At 42.4% G+C, this 18,401-nt stretch overlaps 2 protein-coding genes across 3 annotated transcripts in view; one reads left to right on the top strand and one right to left on the bottom strand.

Moving 5' to 3' along the window:
- Positions 1-1,747: 1,747 nt before the first annotated feature.
- vps4a (vacuolar protein sorting 4 homolog A) lies at positions 1,748-7,450 on the top strand. The gene is made up of 11 exons (XM_019258216.2): positions 1,748-1,990; positions 2,720-2,831; positions 3,772-3,916; positions 3,997-4,058; positions 4,144-4,263; positions 4,450-4,606; positions 4,696-4,844; positions 4,929-5,010; positions 5,735-5,954; positions 6,055-6,195; positions 6,405-7,450. The coding sequence occupies exons 1-11, from the start codon at positions 1,970-1,972 to the stop codon at positions 6,504-6,506; spliced, it is 1,311 nt and encodes a 436-aa protein (XP_019113761.1). The 5' UTR covers positions 1,748-1,969; the 3' UTR covers positions 6,507-7,450.
- A 745-nt stretch (positions 7,451-8,195) lies between these two features.
- The window catches only part of cdk10 (cyclin dependent kinase 10), a 14,088-nt gene continuing 3,882 nt past the window's right edge, over positions 8,196-18,401 (bottom strand). The window contains exons 1-13 of one of the 2 annotated variants that reach the window (XM_010753356.3): positions 16,717-16,786; positions 14,888-14,960; positions 14,729-14,800; positions 14,547-14,649; positions 14,359-14,440; positions 14,098-14,165; positions 13,381-13,433; positions 12,473-12,542; positions 12,146-12,205; positions 11,952-12,075; positions 11,742-11,881; positions 10,672-10,724; positions 8,196-10,589 (exon numbers count right to left, since the gene is read on the bottom strand). In XM_010753356.3, coding sequence (XP_010751658.2) covers positions 10,495-10,589; positions 10,672-10,724; positions 11,742-11,881; positions 11,952-12,075; positions 12,146-12,205; positions 12,473-12,542; positions 13,381-13,433; positions 14,098-14,165; positions 14,359-14,440; positions 14,547-14,649; positions 14,729-14,747 — 867 coding nt within the window. In that variant the 5' untranslated portion in view covers positions 14,748-14,800; positions 14,888-14,960; positions 16,717-16,786 and the 3' untranslated portion in view covers positions 8,196-10,494. Of the gene's footprint in view, positions 10,590-10,671; positions 10,725-11,741; positions 11,882-11,951; positions 12,076-12,145; positions 12,206-12,472; positions 12,543-13,380; positions 13,434-14,097; positions 14,166-14,358; positions 14,441-14,546; positions 14,650-14,728; positions 14,801-14,887; positions 14,961-16,716; positions 16,787-18,401 lie in introns of those variants that run through there. The other variant, XM_027272789.1, reaches the window with a different exon arrangement.

Raw genomic sequence — 18,401 nt, forward strand, 5'->3', positions numbered from 1 at the left:
TTCTCAATGAGTTTGAAACTCATTGAACTCATCAGTTGTGTTCAGAGGTAGTGTTCGCATACAGTAAATGGTTCAAGCATTACTTTAAGACATGAAGGTCAGTCAGTCCAGAACATTTCAGCAACTTTCAATGTGTCTTCAAGTGCAGTCGCATAAACCATAAAATGCTCAGATGAAACTGGCCCAGGAAAGGAAGACCAAGAGTTACCTCTGCTGCAGAGGATGACATCTATGTGTGGTTTCCACTATGGAGAAAGGAGGAGGAGATGTGATGGTGTGGAGGTGATTTGCTGCTGACGCTTTTGGCGATTTATTCAACACCTAACCAACCACCATAGTGGGACCATCATTTGTTTTTCAACAGGACCCCCAAACACACCCCCAGGCTCTATAAGGACTAATAAACCAAGAAGGAGATGACTGATAGCCTCTAAAATCACCCAACCTAAACCCAGCTGAGATGGGATGAGTTGGACCACAGTAAAGAACAGGCAGCCAACAAGAATACAACTTCAAGACTGTTTGAAAACCATCCCAGGTTACAATTCATGAAGCTGATTGAGAGAGAAGTGTGCGAAGCTGTCATCAAAGCATGGGTGTTCCAGATGTCCCTCTCACCAGCGATGCATACCAGCTCTTCCTAACTTACAGATCCCATGGCGTTCCCAACCCAGATGGGTATATAGTCTATCTATCTAGCTATCTCAAGGTTCAAGGTTCAAGAGGAGGTTTATTGTCATTTCAACCATATACACAGTGAAACAAAACAGTGTTTTGCCAAGGGCTATGGTGCTGCATATACCATAGAACATATAACACAGAACAGACATATTTCAGCACTGGCGGAAAGACCTCTGGAGTCCCATGTCAAGCCACTAAGATGCACAGGGCTAGAAAGTTTGACCAAAGTCCAGTAGACCACTCCAACAATTTTAGACTTCAGAGTAAATTTACAAACCATGAGAAGTACTACACTGCCTGTGAAAACAGCTGTACTATGTCTTTTGTGGGCTCTGGAGGAGATTAGATGGAGATCTATCTATCTATCTATCTATCTATCTATCTATCTATCTATCTTGCCGTTCTAGTTAACAGCAAATGGTGTAATCCCGGTCACAACACAACCAAAGAACAGCTCTGTAGCCCGGATGTTGAACTGTTGAACTGCTTGCCGTTGGACTCCGTCCATACTATCTGCTGAGAGAGATCCTGCATGTCAGCATCGTTGTCCTCTCTGCAAAACCTACATCTGAGTGCAGCACCATACACACACTCTTCTATATTCACCGGACTGTCCACTCCGCCCATCTCACCACCATGGGGAGCAGAGTTTTCAGTCACTCTGCTCCACAGCTCTGGAACTCTTTACCCCCCGTCATAAGGAAGATCAACTCACTCTATCTATCTATCTATCTATCTATCTATCTATCTATCTATCTATCTATCTATCTATCTATCTATCTATCTATCTATTAAAATAAAGTACTTCTTACACTTCTTGCACACATGTAGGTTTTCCTGCCTTTTTTATGGCCATGTCTTTTTTTCTGCAGTGGCGCTATTTAGGCCGCTAGGTGGCGGCAGTGGAAACGGCTGGTGGTGGTGGTGGTGACTGTTGTTACCGTTAATCAGGTTGTTAGTTTTAGTTTTAACCATTCGACTAAATAAAAATACAAATAATAATATATATATATATTAATATATGTGTTTGGTGACTATTGTATTCTGTTCATTTATTTTGAAAAACCCAAACCGGAAGTTAGTCTATAACGCAGTGTTGGTCGCGGACGGACAGAACCTGTCATATTAGCTCGGTCCCGTTATTAGCAGCCGTTTTTTTTCGGTCATGTGCCAGCTCACATCACACCGGGGCTGTTAACGGGTTCGGTTCTGCGCACATCCACCTCTTTGGGTCGGGTCGTAGAGAGGACAGAAATCTGGACGGAGCAAGCAAGAAGAGTGAGATGAAATGACAACGTCAACATTACAGGTGCGCTGCTGTTAGCCCGGTGTTCCGGTTTAAGGGGCGACCGTGTTATCCGGTGATCCGTTAGCCGGTTGTCGTAGTTAAAGAAAACAAGAAGATGCGTAGCTGTATTCGTGAATTGCTGTTTGTTTTTGTTTTTTGATGTTGTTCTCATTAACGTTACAAGGTCGTAACCACGACGACCACACATACACTCGGCTAACGGGCACCAGTTAACACGGTCGCTCGTTGCACCAAAACACCGGGCTAACGTTAGCCCGTATTGAATTGTCCAATGCCCGTTAGCCAGTTTATTATTATTTATCTGAGCGTGTGGACAGTGTATTGTCTTGATAATAACAGGGTCAACATATAAACATAACGTTACTTCACCAGCTAGCTGTAATATATAAATAATAATATTAACAGATTGTGGCTTGTGAGCTCATATTTAGCCTCCCTGAGTTAATGTTTATAACAGTAGCCGCTAGCTCACCGTTAGCTGGGCTGTGGCTGCAGCTCATGACATGAAAATAAACACAAATATTTTTGTTATTAAATATCTCAGTTTGGTAACTAGTGTAAGAAATATCACCGTGTATTTAACTGTAGAGTCACATAAACTCATAGGATGCTATGTTATGCTGTGTAACTGCTTTGTTGACATGTGCAGACTGATATGAGTGTGACTTAACATTACACGTGTGTGTGTGTGTGTGTGTGTGTGTGTGTGTGTGCACCTGTCCTCTGCAGAAAGCGATCGATCTCGTGACCAAAGCCACAGAGGAAGACAAGGCGAAGAATTATGAAGAGGCCCTCCGTCTGTACCAGCACGCTGTGGAATATTTCCTACATGCCATCAAATGTGAGTACAGCAGCCTGAACTCACAGACAAAGACTTAACAGAATAAATACCACACATATACTCACTAAACTGAATAAATACCACACATGTACACACTAAACTGAATAAATACCAAACATGTAACACAAACTGCATAAATACCACAAATATACACACAAACTGAATAAATACCACACATATACACATTAAACTGCACAAATACCACAAATATACACACTTAACTGCATAAATACCACACATATACACATTAAACTGAATAAATACCACACATATACACAAAAAACTGAATAAATACCACACATATAAACACAAACTGAATAAATACCACACATATACACACTCAACTGAATAAATACCACACATATACACACTAAACTAAATAAATACCACTCATGTACACACTAAACTAAATAAATACCACACATGTACACACTAAACTTAATAAATACCAAACATATAAACACAAACTGCATAAATACCACAAATATACACACTAAATTGCATAAATACCATACATATACACAAAAAACGGAATAAATACCACACATATAAACACAAACTGAATAAATGCCACACATGTACACAAAAAACTGAAAAAATACCACATATATACACAAAAAAATGAATAAATACTACACATATACACACAAACTGAATAAATACCACACATATACACAAAAAATGGATAAATGCCAAAACATATACACAAAAAAAACTGAATAAATACCACACATATAAACACAAACTGAATAAATACCAAACATATAAACACAAACTGCATAAATACCACAAATATACACACTTAACTGCATAAATACCACAGATATACACAAAAAAACTGAATAAATACCACACATATAAACAGATTAACTACCACTACTTTTTATATAATCTAGTTTTACAATTGTCTGTGTTGATTCACGTTGTTTCTTTCTTTTAGATGAGGCCCACAGTGACAAGGCAAAGGAGAGTATACGAGCAAAGTGTATGCAGTACCTGGACCGAGCGGAGAAACTTAAGGACTACCTGAAGAATAAAGACAAACAGGGCAAGAAGCCCGTCAAGGAGGCGCAGAGCAATGACAAGTATGTTTGTCTTCTGTGAGGAAAACACAAGTTGAAGCGTGTGTGTGTGCTTCACTGAATCTGTGCGTTTGTGTTTGTAGGAGCGACAGTGACAGCGAGGGTGAAAATCCAGAGAAGAAGAAACTGCAGGAGCAACTCATGGGTGAGTAAACGGAGCTACAGATGCAGTGTGTCTTCTGACTGCATTTCTACGGCACTGTTGTCAATCTTTTTGTGTTTGTGTCCAGGCGCTATCGTAATGGAGAAGCCTAACGTCAGGTGGAACGATGTGGCTGGACTGGAGGGAGCGAAGGAGGCTCTGAAGGAAGCCGTCATCCTGCCCATCAAATTCCCTCACCTCTTCACAGGTACGGCCGGATCTCAGCTGTCTGATTTAGTTTTACACCTCAGTGAGTTTGTTCAGCCACGTCTCTGTGATGCTACACTCCATACTCCCTCTGTACCCTGGCTTTAGTTAGTCCTCATGTTTGTACCCTGGCTTTAGTTAGTCCTCATGTTTGTTGTGTTAACCTTCTGGTCTCTGTGTTCTCCAGGAAAGCGGACTCCGTGGAGAGGCATCCTGCTGTTCGGTCCTCCGGGGACGGGGAAGTCGTACCTGGCTAAGGCCGTGGCCACAGAGGCCAACAACTCCACCTTCTTCTCCGTGTCCTCCTCGGACCTCATGTCCAAGTGGCTGGGAGAGAGCGAGAAGTACGACTTTGATTCCTCATTTCAGCCAAACGAGTGGAAACTTGTCTCTTTCTCGTCTCACTTTCTCCCTCCTTACATTTGTCTGTCAGGCTGGTGAAGAACTTATTCGATCTGGCTCGCCAACACAAGCCCTCGATCATCTTCATCGACGAGGTGGACTCGCTGTGCGGCTCCAGGAACGAGAACGAAAGCGAGGCCGCCCGCCGCATCAAGACGGAGTTCTTGGTCCAGATGCAGGGTGAGAAGCCGAACCGCTCGCTAAAGTAGCTCGCCGTTAATTAACAAGAACCGGTGTTGATCTGAAGCTTTCTCGTTTTTGTAGGTGTGGGAAACAATAACGACGGTATCTTGGTGCTGGGAGCCACAAACATCCCCTGGGTGCTCGACGCTGCCATCCGCAGAAGGTCAGAGGTCGCTTCAGTTCTCCACGGTTCACTGTGTTCGTTTATTTTATTGATTTCATTCAAAGCAGTCAGAGGAGAGAGACACTCTGAAAATACATTATGCAACAATTTAACGCACGTTTATCCTGATAGATACACAAAAGACAAACAACAGGACGAGACTTCATTTATTCAAACTGACAGTTCACGTGATATACATCAAAACAAGAGACCACTCCACGCTAAACTCCTATTTTAGAAAGCCAGAAAACATAGCGACCTACGGGCAGAGAAGTTCAGCTGGACCCAACTTTTCAGACGCTCAGACCGTCCACAGTCGATTTCACAGTATAACCGACTCTATCAAGCCCGGCGCTCGCTCACTCTCATTCACTGTCTGTGTCGCTCAACCACCTGCTTGCTTACTCGCTCTCTCAAACCAAATGAAACTCCTTCTTGTCTCTATTTTGTAGCATAAATGGTGAGTGGGGTTGCAAAGGGGTGGAACGCTTGTGGTAAATTTCCTGGAAACTTTTCCCTGGGAAGTAAAGCTGGGGAATTTTGGAAATATTCCAAAACGGAAATTGTATTAACTGTAAATTGGGGGTAATTTAAACAAACTGTATCATATCAAAACATAAATACGACAGTTATTTTATTGAACAATATTATGTTAATTCCCATAAATTCTCATGGAAAGTTTCCAACATTCACAAGCTCTGAAATCTTGAATTTCATGTGTCAGGTTTGAGAAGCGTATCTACATCCCGCTGCCGGAGGAGCCGGCCCGGGCTCAGATGTACCGTCTCCATCTCGGCAACACGCCGCACAGCCTGAGCGAGGCCGACCTGCGGCAGCTCGCCCACAAGACGGACGGCTACTCCGGCGCCGACATCAGCATCATCGTCCGGGACGCTCTGATGCAGCCAGTCAGGAAGGTCCAGTCTGCAACGCACTTCAAGAAGGTCGACGTCACTAAAGAAAAACAAGTTGTTACGATGTTTACAGAAATAAATCAACATCACAGATTTAACGTTTTTTATTCTGTGTGTCCGACCTCGGCAGGTTCGCGGCCCGTCCAGAAGCAACAACCAGGTGATGGTGGACGACCTCTTGACCCCGTGTTCCCCCGGCGACCCAGCAGCCATAGAGATGACCTGGATGGAGGTGCCTAGTGATAAGCTGCTGGAGCCGATCGTCTGCATGGTGAGACACGCAAAGAGTGACATTAACTGACCTCGAAATTCAAACCCCAGCCCAGTTTGTGTCTCTTTTAGCTCCATTTTTGGTCTCCACCACCTCCTGAATGAAATATCTGGTTCTCCGGCTGATAAATACTTAATACGCAAAGTTCATTATCATTAGTCGCTAACTTTGTCTCTATTTTTAAACTCGTGTCTCTGCTTCCTCTGCAGTCGGACATGTTGCGCTCGCTGTCCACCACCCGTCCCACCGTCAACACCGAAGATCTGCTGAAGGTGAAGAAGTTCACAGAGGACTTTGGGATGGAGGGCTGAGAGAGAGAGAGAGAGACACGAGCTCCACCCGCCTCAACTTTTAACCTCGCCACCACCTGAAGGGTCAAACTTGCAACTCCCCGCGACACCCTCACCCGCCCTTGACTGCCGCACCATCATCCCCGTAGGCTGAGCGTTCGCTTCACCTTTTCGCCTCTCGTGGATTAAAAAAATAAAACGTCCGGGCCAGCGTTTTCTTTTTTGCGAATCCTCAGAGGAGGTCGACCAAACGCTCTCCGGTAGAAATCCTCGGTGTGATTTGGTAGTTGGACTATAGATCCTCCTCCTCCTCGTCCTCCTCGTCATTTCAGGCAACGTTTTTTGTTGCAAAGCTACAAGAACTTCTCCCGTTAACCTGCGTCGTTGTGAGGAAAAAGACGGAGTTCGTCTCTCCACGAGCCGATTTTAATCAGACTGAAGGACTGTAAATGTTTTTTTGTTGCCATGGTGCACTTTGTTTTTTTTGTTGTTTTTTGTTTTTGCTTCGGATCGCGACGAAGGACGGCGAAAACAAAAAGAAGACGACTAAGTTCTCCTGCCAGGCATGCGAGTGTGTGAATGCATCTCAAGTGTTTTTATGAAACGTGTGTGTCTTTTAATGTGTTTGTCGATTACGTGTCGAGAGCTCCGTTTTATTTTGTTATTTGATGAAGAAGCTTAAATTAATTAATTAATTCGCTCTAACGGCTTCTTGTGCGTCTCCGTCAGGCCTCAGAGCGAAGCTTGCAGTATTTATTAAAAAAACAAAAACAAAGAAGAGATGCGCTTTGATTGGCCGAGAGCCACAAAGGTTTCTGGAGCTTTCACACATTTTACATGGTCTTCCTCAGTTCAGATTTCTGTTTTTTTGTTTTTTTTATTCTTTACTTGATGTTAAAAGCAGCATTTGGTCCCTTTAGTAGCAGTTCTGGAGCTTTTGGGCATCTTAAACTGTTGATGATGAAGATCACGCAATCGCTTGCTAGCTAACGTTAGCAAAACACTAGCTAACCTGCTAACTAACAATTGATATACAACGGCTAGCTAGTTAGCATTTTATTTTTGTTACAAACATTAGCTATCAGTTGTAACTGTAAATGTAGACTGCAGCTAACAGCAGCTACAGCTAACTAGTTAACACTCTGAGAGCTGATGTTTGCAAAACGTTAGCTAATTTATATAAATCATTATTTAGCTGGTTAGCTAGTGTTTCGCTAACATTTGCTATCAAATGTGATTATCTAGCTGTAGATGTTGTTAGCTAGTTACGTTTACGAAACACTAGCTAAATAATGATTGATATAAATTAGCTAACATTTCGCAAACATCAGCTATCTGAGAGCTATCTAGTTAGCTGTAGCTGCTGTTAGCTGCTGTCTATACAGTTACAAGTTGTAACTAACTTACATAGCTAACTAGCTAGCTATTAATTTATGTAAATTAGGTAGTTAGTGTCGCAAAATTAGTTTTTTTTGCACTGAATTTCCCAGAAAACACTGCAGTTTGTGTCAAAAGCTGATCGATCAATCAGAAAACACTGCAGTTTGTGTCAAAAGCTGATCGATCAATCAAGCGCATCTCTCTCACTACGAACACACATGTAACTTGACTGACTGTATGTTTACACTTGAAGTATTTAAATTTGACGTTTCATGACTGAGCTCCGGTCACGAGTCCTGTGTTGTTCCGTCTTTTTAGGAGGCTAATATCTGAAGCTAACACTACCATTTTGTTTCTTTACCTGTCTGTTGTTGCCCTGCTGGATCTCAATTCCCACAGTTTGCCTCAGCGATGCTAGTTAGCTAGCATTTTGCAAACATTAGCTAGCTGTGGATGTACCGATCAATCAATTCTGAGTGAGCTAGTTGGCTAATCTACAGCTAGCTAGTCATGTTTTATGGCTGCAAAAGGCTAGCTAACCGGCTAAATAACAATTGATGTAAATTAGCAGGTTAGCTGATCTCCATTTAGCTAGCAAACATTAGCTATTAAATGTAACTAGCTGTAGATGTAGCGATCAACAGTTAGCTCGTTTGTGGGCTAGCTAATCTTACATTTTATAGCTAATGTTTGTTAGCTAGTTTAGCTAGCAAACATTAACTATCAAATGTAACTAGCTGTGGATGTTATTTAGCTAGTTGGCTAATCTACAGCTAGCTAGTCATGTTTTATGGTTGCAAAAGGCTAGCTAACCAGCTAAATAACAATTTATGTAAATTAGCAGGTTAGCTGATCTCCATTTACAGCTAGTTAGCTTAGCTAGCAAACATTAGCTATAAAATGTTACTAGCTGTAGATGTAGCGATCAACAGTTAGCTCGTTTGTGGGCTAACTAATCTACAGCTAGCTAATCTTACATTTTATAGCTAATGTTTGCTAGCTAGCTTAGCTAGCAAACATTAGCTATAAAATGTAACTAGCTGTGGATGTAGCTAACAGCTAGCTAGTTACATTTTATAGCTAATGGTTGCAAAACACTAGCTAGCTAATTTACATACATTGTTGGTTGGCTAATTAATGAATGTTACGTCATGGCTGAGCTCCGGTCAGTCCTGTGTTGTTCTGTCTTCTAGGAGGCTAATGTCTGAAGCTAACACTAGTTTACGGGGTTTAAATCCGACGTTTGTTTCGGAGCCGGGTCGCTCAGTGACGGGACTCGTGTGTGCGTGTGAGATCGCTCAATGCTGTGTCTGTGTGGAGGTACATACTGGTTCATCAGTGGGAGGTCACTAATTAACGTCCCCCTGTGAGGGAACTTCAACCTGCCGCTGGCCGTGTAACTCATTACTACTAATTTATCCTGCATTAATAAAAACTGACATTTCAAATGAAAGAAAATAAGTTGTTTGATTGACGTGTTTATTTTGTTCAACAGCCGGACGTTTAAACACTTCACAGTACATTTCAGCAGCTCTTAAAGGAACAGTGACCCCTTTTTTTTTGAAGCCCTGCCCCCTTTTCGCTCTGTGGTCCAATCACAGTTGAGCAAGCCTCAGTCGACTTCGACATGCTACGTGCTAGCTCGCCTATGTCGAAAACACACTTTAATGTTAGCAAAACACTAGCTAACTCGCTAACTAACAATTGATATAAAATAGCTAGCTAGTTAGCTAGCGTTTTGCCAAACATTTGCTATCAAATGTAACTAGCTAGCTGTAGGTGTTATCAGTTGTTAACTAGTTACGTTAGCTAACCAGCTAAATAATTAGTCAATTTTTTTAGTTAACGAACTATGTAGCTAGTTAGCTGTCGAGATCAATCGTTAGCTAGCCATTCTACAGTTACAACTGATAGCTAATGTTTGGCTAGCTAGCTAATTTATCAATTGCTATTTAACTGGTTAGCTGGCTAACTAGCTTGTTAATATTTTATGTAGATTGGGTAGCTAGTGTTTTTGTTAATATTAGCTAACGCAAGGTTAATATGTAGCATATCTTAAGTTCAGGAAACTGACCGAGGCTTGCTCAACTGTGATTGGAGCACAGACTGAAAAGGGGCGGGGGGAACTAAATATGAAACTACATCCAGCAGCCTGTTAGCTTAGCATAAAGACTCCAGCTACGTATTTAGCGTAGACACATGAACGGCATCAAACTATTACTCTGACGACTAACAACAAGCGAGCAGGTTCGGCATTTTACCTCAAGGACACTTTGACACAAACAAACAAACGGGACAGTTTCCATCAACGCGGTTTAAACGGATTCGTGCGCCGAGCTCGAGCACGTCGGTTCAGTTCACCCTCGTCCTGTCCTTCCCGCAGCGCCACAGCAGAGACTCAATGCCTCACTCACAATGTTTGTTAAGGCATCGTCCTCGTCGTCGTTTCTCATGAAGACTGCGAGCACGCCGGCGCCGCCGGATCTGCGGTTTATAACACGATAACTGAACGCTGCACAGTTCTACGTCATCAGTCCAGATGTGTTGATCTGTGACAGAGTTCGTCGGCTTCAGAGGAGTTAAAACTCCATCCCTTCCTTCCATCGTCTCGTCGTGGTCGCCGCCTCCGTCACACTTTGCTCCGCTTCGAGTGGCTCTCGGCCGGCGGAGCAGCCCGCTTGTTGCGATGATGAGGGAAGGTTGGCATCAGCTCCGGTTCACAGGCTGCACGAAGAAGACGAGACAAAACAAGATGAAGATGAAGAGTGTCGTGATAATGTTAGCAAACTTGGTTGGTTTCACTCACGTAGGGGTTTCTCTTTGAAGTACGAACTCTCCAGACAGTCTTTGGCGGTCGCTCTGCATCAAGAAAAGAGACAACGCAGAATTATAACGGACGAACGAACAGACCTGACAACGTTACCAGGCGGTAACCTTCGTGTCCATGAAGTGAAGACAAAAACTGCAGTCAGTCAGTCTCCATAAGTCCCCATGTTAAAAACTTCACAGCAGAAATAAACATGTTTACAGCCTGGTACAAAAAACAGTTTTGGTCTCTGTAGCTAATTTCCCTGTTCATGACAACTGTACTGAGGGTGAATTTATATACAACTCACCTGTTCACATTATATTAAGGCTTAAAGTTATGCAGGATTAAGAGCGTGGACGCTTTGATTGACAGGTGGGCGTCGTCACTGATGGCTTGTTTGAGCCACCAGGTCTGCAGATGATTCACGTCTCGGAGGGAAGCATCACCATGAAATGACTCAGCCAGCCTTGTCCGTTGGTGTTGCCATGGTTACTGCAAGGTCGTCGTCAGCCTCATTTCCTTGTGACTGAACCACCAAAGTTAGATGACGTCCAATCGGGATCGATTGACACACTTTCCTACACTCAAGAGTCTTCAGGTCAGGCCTGAATGACGCCTGGTTCTTCTAATAAGCCACCCACCTGTCAATCAAAGCGTCCACGCTCTTAATCCTGCATAACTTTAAGCCTTAATATAATGTGAACAGGTGAGTTGTATATAAATTCACCCTCAGTACAGTTGTCATGAACGGGGAAATTAGCTACAGAAACCAAAACTGTTTTTTGTACCAGGCTGTAAACATGTTTATTTCTGCTGTGAAGTTGGACATTTGGACATGGGGACTTATGGAGACTGACTCACTTCTGGAGCCAGCCTCAAGTGGACATTTGAGGAACTGCAACTGCTCGTCATCGTTCATGTTTTTGAACGTCACGAAACAACTCGTTTCACTCCAAGGTTTTTCGTGTATCGTGTACGAGAATGTTTGGGTCACTGAGGTTTAGTATTTTCAGTTTGTGGGTTGATGGTTGACGCTCTCGGTTAACGTGGACGTGACGGCGGCGTACCTGCGCTGTGGGTTGTACATGAAGAGCAGGTTGAGCAGTCGGTGTCCGGCGTCGGACAGCCAGGTGAATTTATTCTTCAGGTTGTTGTACGGCTGCTTCCTCAGACTGTACTGACCGATGAGAGGCAGCTGAGAGAAACCCTGAAACACAAACAAACGTTTAATTCAGCGTCATCGTCATCATACGTACAGATGTGTGTTCAAAGCTCACCGGCCAGATGTTCTCGTTGGGCGTTCCCAGCAGCTGGACGATCAGGTCGACCTGTTGGATCTCGGAGGTGCCGGGCAGCAGAGGTTTGTGAGCCAGCAGCTCCGCCAGGATGCAGCCGACAGCCCTGACAAAGAAACACAGCGATGAGTTCGACGTCATCGGCGATCGTGGTCAGAGAGGAAGTCAAGACTCACCACATGTCCAGAGCTGTAGTCTGAGATTTGGTCCCTAGGAGGAGCTCCGGAGCTCTGTACCTGCAGACAGATGAAGGGTGGAGGAGGAGGAGGAAGGTGGAGGACACGTCGGGATCAGAGCTGGTCAGCTGAAGCTAATAAAGCTAATCAAAGGATTACTGACGGAGATTAAAGGGAGGAGTTTCCACTGAGGCTGCACAACGTCAGCAACACGCTCAGCATCACACACGTGATTTATTTATAGAGACGACGCGTTATTAAGCCTCCACACGCCGCGCAGAGCTTCATCAGAGCGTTCACGGGCTGAAGGGACGTTCATGAACTCACCACAGCGTGACGACTCTCGGCGTCATCGGCTGCTGCGGGATGCCGTACATCCTCGCCAACCCGAAATCAGCTGAGAGAGACAGAAACACATGAAAACACAGATCATCAGATTTTATGTGATCAAATGAATAAAAGCTTTCAACCACATCTCCTGGTCTTCATCAGCAGGCGGGTGAGGACTTTAAAAGGTTTGAAAGGTTCAGTGTAATCACATAAAACAAGAATTTTTATGTTGTGTTTAAATCTACAGAACGCGTTTCTACGGTAACCCACGAAGGACAAAATAAACTTCTTAATGTGGGAGACGTCTCCTGATGCTGCACACCGCTCCTCTAATATTCTTCTGTCAAATACTTCTTATAGTTCAGCTGAGCAAACTCAAACCGGCTGATGAAGATCATGAAATGTGGCTGAAAAGTGAGCAACCGAGTCCTAAACAAGTAAACGAGTACCTAATGAACTACAAAATATACTACAAAAGAGCTAAGAGAGTACTTAAAGTTCAGCTGAGGTGTTTCTATATTTTATTTGATTATGTTGATCGTTTATATCATTTTATTGTTGAACTAAAAACTCAAAACCGTCAAAATTCTGATGAGAAAATAAAAATGTTCTACGTGTTCGAGACGTCGAGTCAGCGTAATAAGAGACAGCGTGTAGCTCTGTCGGTAAGCAAGAGATAATCGATGACATCTTTCTGATTGTAGATCAGTGTTTTTAATATCTTTAGTACTTTTTGATGGAATGTGTAAATAATGGAAGTAAGTAAAGTATCGATACTTGAAAACAAAAAAAGTAACAAAGTAAGGGACAGAAATTATCTTTAAGGGCTGATTTAAAACAAGACGGCTGCTTCGTTTCCTGTGTGTCATCCGTCGGCTCGGTGTGAGTTCGTCATGGTGACTCACCGATCTTGACGCAGCCTTTGTCCGTCATCAGCAGATTCGACACCTTCAGGTCCCTGATAACGAGATTGAAGAGGATCATGAGACGGCCGCTGTCAGACGACTCCTGATGCAGACGGTTGTCATCTCTCGATTACTGTAACGTCCTGCTGACACGCCTGGCTCTGCCACCCGTACGCTCAGTGCGATCCAAACTTTTCTCGTCTGTGGAACGTCCTACCAGTTTCTACCAGATCAGGAGCATCCCTCTCTAACTTCACAAACCTCCTGAAGACCTCCAGCTCTTGAGAGGACCTCCTCTACAACACTACTAACTCCTGGACATGAGGACACCTCCCCCCTACAACTGGACCTTGATTGTTTCCCTTTGGATAAAATCATCCGTTAAATGACTGAATGTGAAGTTACTGTGGAAGTCTAACCACCCAAACTCAGCAACACGCAACGACCAGAGACAAGCTGGCTGCAGATGCTCGATGTGTTTTGTAGCCTGAAGAGTCAACACCTCCTGAGTCAGCATCAACAGAGGTTCCTCAGAGTTACTGCATGAACTTAAATCGAACATATTATTAGATAATCTGTCTTTGTTCTAAGTTTAATTAGCAACACAACTTTATGAGCAGTCACGTCCGTCATCTGAGGTCTCTGCATCGTCTTTCTTGCTTCGGTAAAAATGTAAACAACAACAACAACAAGTGTCACCTGATGACCGAGACTGACCTGTGAATGATGAAGTTGTGGTGGAGATACTCCAAACCTCTGAGCAGCTGAAGGACGATACACTTCACCTGAAAAAGGACAGAAGGAAATGTCGTTAGGGATGCCTCAGCTCGGAGCCACTGACGAGACGATAGACTTCTTCTTCATGTGCAGACAATGAAGTCTGCAGCACATGACGATGGAGGTCGTGTAGAAATATTTGTGTAACCTGAAATATCGTGCAGTACTGGAACAGAGTAGATTCAGTTGTGTTAAAGTTACCTGAGCCTCAGAGAACGGCGTCTGCATGTTTTCCAGCAAACTGGCCAAATCCTGTTCACAGTAACTCATCACCAGAAACAGACTGAGGAGGAAACAAAGACATGAACAACTGATCATTAGAGCTCAGAGCAAAACTTAACTGTGTGTGTGTGTGTGTGTGTGTGTGTGTGTGTGTGTGTGCGTGCTACCTCTCCAGCTGGCTGCCCACCACCACTTCTTTCAGCTCCACGATGTTGGGATGTCTCAGCCTCAGCAGCAGGGTGATCTCTCTCAGGCTGCTGATGGGGATTCCTGACAGACAAAGATCAGGGCGTCAGCAGCTTCCAGCAGCTTCGAACAGAAACACGACTCAGCAGTTTGGAGCTCTCACCGTCTTTCTCTTTGTCCATGCGGACTTTCTTCAGAGCGACAATCTCGTCTGACTTGGTGTCTCGAGCTCGGTCTGCGTTCAGGACAGGAAACGTTTTAAACGATCTGAAGTTTTTACATTTTACATTTGTCGAACCTTTGTTCATCGTCAGTGACTCACACACGATGCCGTACGTTCCCTCGCCGATTCGATTCAGCTTCTCAAACTCTCTGACGCTTCTGCAGCTCCCGAACTGCAAAACAAGACAAAGAGAAGTCAGGCCGATGTGATCCATGGACCGACAACAGGGAGTACAAAGAGTTCTAAAAGTACTAAAAGTGTACCAAAAGTCGTAATAGAGTACTACAAGAGTACTGAAAGTACTGAAAGATCACTAAAAGCAGTGAAAGTAGTAGTCCCAAAAGTAGTAAAAGAGTACTACAAGAGTTGTAAAAGTGGTAAAATAGTATTCCAGGCAGTAGAAGAGTATTACAGGAGTACTGTAAGAGTACTATAGGAGTAAGAAGTACTGAAAGAGTAATAAAGGAGTACAAAGAGTTCTAAAAGTGTACTAAAAGTTCTAAAAGAGTACTACAAGAGTACAAAAAGAGTAAAAGAGTACTACGATAGTTGTAAAAGTGGTAAAAGAGTACAACAAGAGTACAAAAAGAGTACTGACAGATCTCTGAAAGTACTGAAAGATCACTAAAAGCAGTAAAAGTAGTAAAAGAGTACTACAAGAGTTGTAAAAGTGGTAAAATAGTACTACAAGCAGTAGAAGAGTATTACAGGAGTACTGTAAGAGTACTGTAGGAGTTCTGAAAGTGTACTAAAAGTGGTAAAAGAGTACAACAAGAGTACAAAAACAGTACTGACAGAGTTCTGAAAGTACTGAAAGATCACTAAAAGCAGTAGTCCCAAATAGTAAAAGAGTACTACGATAGTGTAAAAGAGTACTAAAAGTGTGAAGAGTAGTACAGGAGTACGTAAGAGTTCTGAAAGTACTGAAAGAATACTTTAAGTGCCAAAAGTTACTAGAATAGTTCTACAGTGAGAAAAGCGTTCTAAAGTGAGTACAATAAGAGTAAAAATGAGTACTAAAACTAGTGAAAGAGCCACTAAACGAGTACAGAGAGTATAACTAAAAATACTTTACAGAATGAATCTTAAGTATAAATGTGGTTAAACGGACCAGACAATGGGGGAGTTTACACTATTTCTCGATGTGGACATGCTGTTTTTTTATCTCTGAACAGTTTAACTGTGAGGCAATACACTAAGTATTTAGAACTTGTATACTCCCGTTTACTGACATATATATATAGTATTAGTCCTGAAATTAAATAAAGTAAATCTAATAATAATCAAACCACGATGAGGACACAGGATGGTGGTTGGTGGTTTAACATGCAGATTATGTGTTGTGGAATCCATAATGGATTGTCTGAAGTGTACAGACCTTTAAAGTTAATCACAGAGCACTAATTAACCTGCCACAGTGAGAGCACTCATTACAGAGCGAGCCTAAATATATCTTAATACTTGTATGTGTTTAGAAATATATTGAAATAATTGAAAAATATATCGAAATATATGAAATATATAAAGATATTTTGAAATATATCAAAATACATCGAATATATATTTAAATATATTGAAAAATATATCGATAATATTATTTATATATTGATATGTCAGTTTATAACTGACAGATTTTAAATTTTAACGGTCGTGGTGCATTCACGTTCTGTTAGTACTTTACAGTGTTGTGATCATATGGAGATAAACACAGCTACTTTATGACATTAAATCAGTTATATTTAATGCAAGCTTTCATTAAACTTAAGCCGAATTAATTAGCAGTGTATGTATATTGTAATATATGTTAATCTATGGTCTATGAGTGATGTATATGTGATAAACTGGATGTTGTGAACCCTCCGCCACAGTCCTCTCTCTCACGCCGCTTAAGCGTCACTTCGTCCCGGACACGGAGCTCCGCGTCTTACCCGGTCGCTTTGAGGCACTGTGAATGTCTTATAGTTCTTGACGGACTTCAGTCTGATGGGGGTCCGGTTCGTCCTCTCCCACGGTGTCCATTCTTTCACCTGGAGGTCGTGATTTTTAAAAAAAAAATCCGTCCGTTAGAGATTTAACGGACAGCGAGCCCCGACATTTTGTTGTGTTCAAGCCAACACGGAGAAGGCCAACCAAGAGCTTTCCCGGAGAAGAGTCAACCAGGCGGAGCCGCTGTGTGTCCATTTTCAGCCTTTTATTGGAGGACTGTGAACAAAAACAAACAATAAAAAGATATATGTTAAATTATTAGATATTTACATAATCTCATTTAATGATAAAACACTCAGAATAACGCAGTATACTGCCAAAAAGTTGCAGTTCACTTGAGTCAGTCTCCATAAGTCTCCATGTTAGACAGCAGAAATAAACATGTTTACAGCCTGGTACAAAAAAACAGTGAGGGTGAATTTTATACAACTCACCTGTTCAGATTATATTAAGGTTTAAAGTTATGCAGGATTAAGACTCTTTGATTGACAGGTGGATTTTTTTACAGATGGTTGCATTCAGCCTGCTTCAGGTCCCCATTTTTTGATTATATAAGAGGTATCAGAGGCTCTTTAGAAACCTGTAGGAGACGTCATATTTATACTGTCTATGGCTGAGGTATCCATGGTTTCAGTCTCTGATATCGGTCAAACTTCATCCCAATTCTTAACCTCTTTTTTAATCCTCTGCACACTCAGTGTTGATGACTTAACCTTAGGGGTCAAAGCATGGATTCATTAAAGGACCATGCTAATTAATTAATTAACGTTTCTAGCTTCAGTGAGGTCGGCTCTCGTCATTTTCTGTTGGCTGTCACCGGCTCCAAAAGACGTGGAGTGTGGGTGGAGCTGTACGGAAGCCCTAAAAGGCCCTACATACAAATATTTTATTCCACCCGTTTTCCCGTGTAACGAGATAATTAATTTGAGGCAAATGCATGTAGTCCATGATACGGAGCAAGCAAACCTCATTACGCCACTGTAAAATCCCTTGATCCATAATTTCTGACAAAGGTTGATACACTCTTCACTCACTCAGTATAAAGCCTATTTACTGTATCATTTTTGAGCAATTCAGCCTCAAAGTTCCTTATTTTGAATTGAAAAGGGCATTATATTTACTCAACGGTAAAATCTGTTTGATCCATAATTTCTGACAAAGTTTGATACACTTATCCTCACTCCAGTCCTGAGATCGAGTGTATCAACCTTTTTAGAAATTATGGATCAAAGGGATTTTACAGTGGCGTAATAGGTTTGCTCGCTCCGTATCAGGACTACATGCATTGCCATACATTCTGTAATACGGGCGCACTTGATTTAATACACTAGACTATCATTTTTGTTTTCTCGAGATCTCAAATTATTATCTCGTTATCACGAGGAAAACGGAGGAAAAATATCTTCGTTATCACGGGAAAACGGGTGGAATAAAATGTATGTATGTATGGCCTTTAGGGCTTCCACAGAGCTGAATAAAAGCCTGATACTAAAACTAAAAAAGAAGTAAGAAGTGTTGCAAGTCCACATATTCAGCCATGACAGCTGCTACTGTCCAGGTAAAACTCAAACTTAACACAGTTAAGTATAAGTAATCCAGCGACAGTAAGGAAAAACTTGAGTTTAAA

The sequence above is a fragment of the Larimichthys crocea genome, chromosome XXI (assembly GCF_000972845.2).
Source record: "Larimichthys crocea isolate SSNF chromosome XXI, L_crocea_2.0, whole genome shotgun sequence".
Lineage (NCBI taxonomy): Eukaryota > Metazoa > Chordata > Actinopteri > Sciaenidae > Larimichthys > Larimichthys crocea.

Coding starts and splice junctions, on each gene's coding strand:
- vps4a (XM_019258216.2), top strand. CDS start 1,970: ATGACAACGTCAACATTACAG. Junction 4,845..4,928: donor GTTCTTGGTCCAGATGCAGG/GTGAGAAGCCGA, acceptor TCGTTTTTGTAG/GTGTGGGAAACAATAACGAC. Junction 6,196..6,404: donor TGGAGCCGATCGTCTGCATG/GTGAGACACGCA, acceptor CTTCCTCTGCAG/TCGGACATGTTGCGCTCGCT.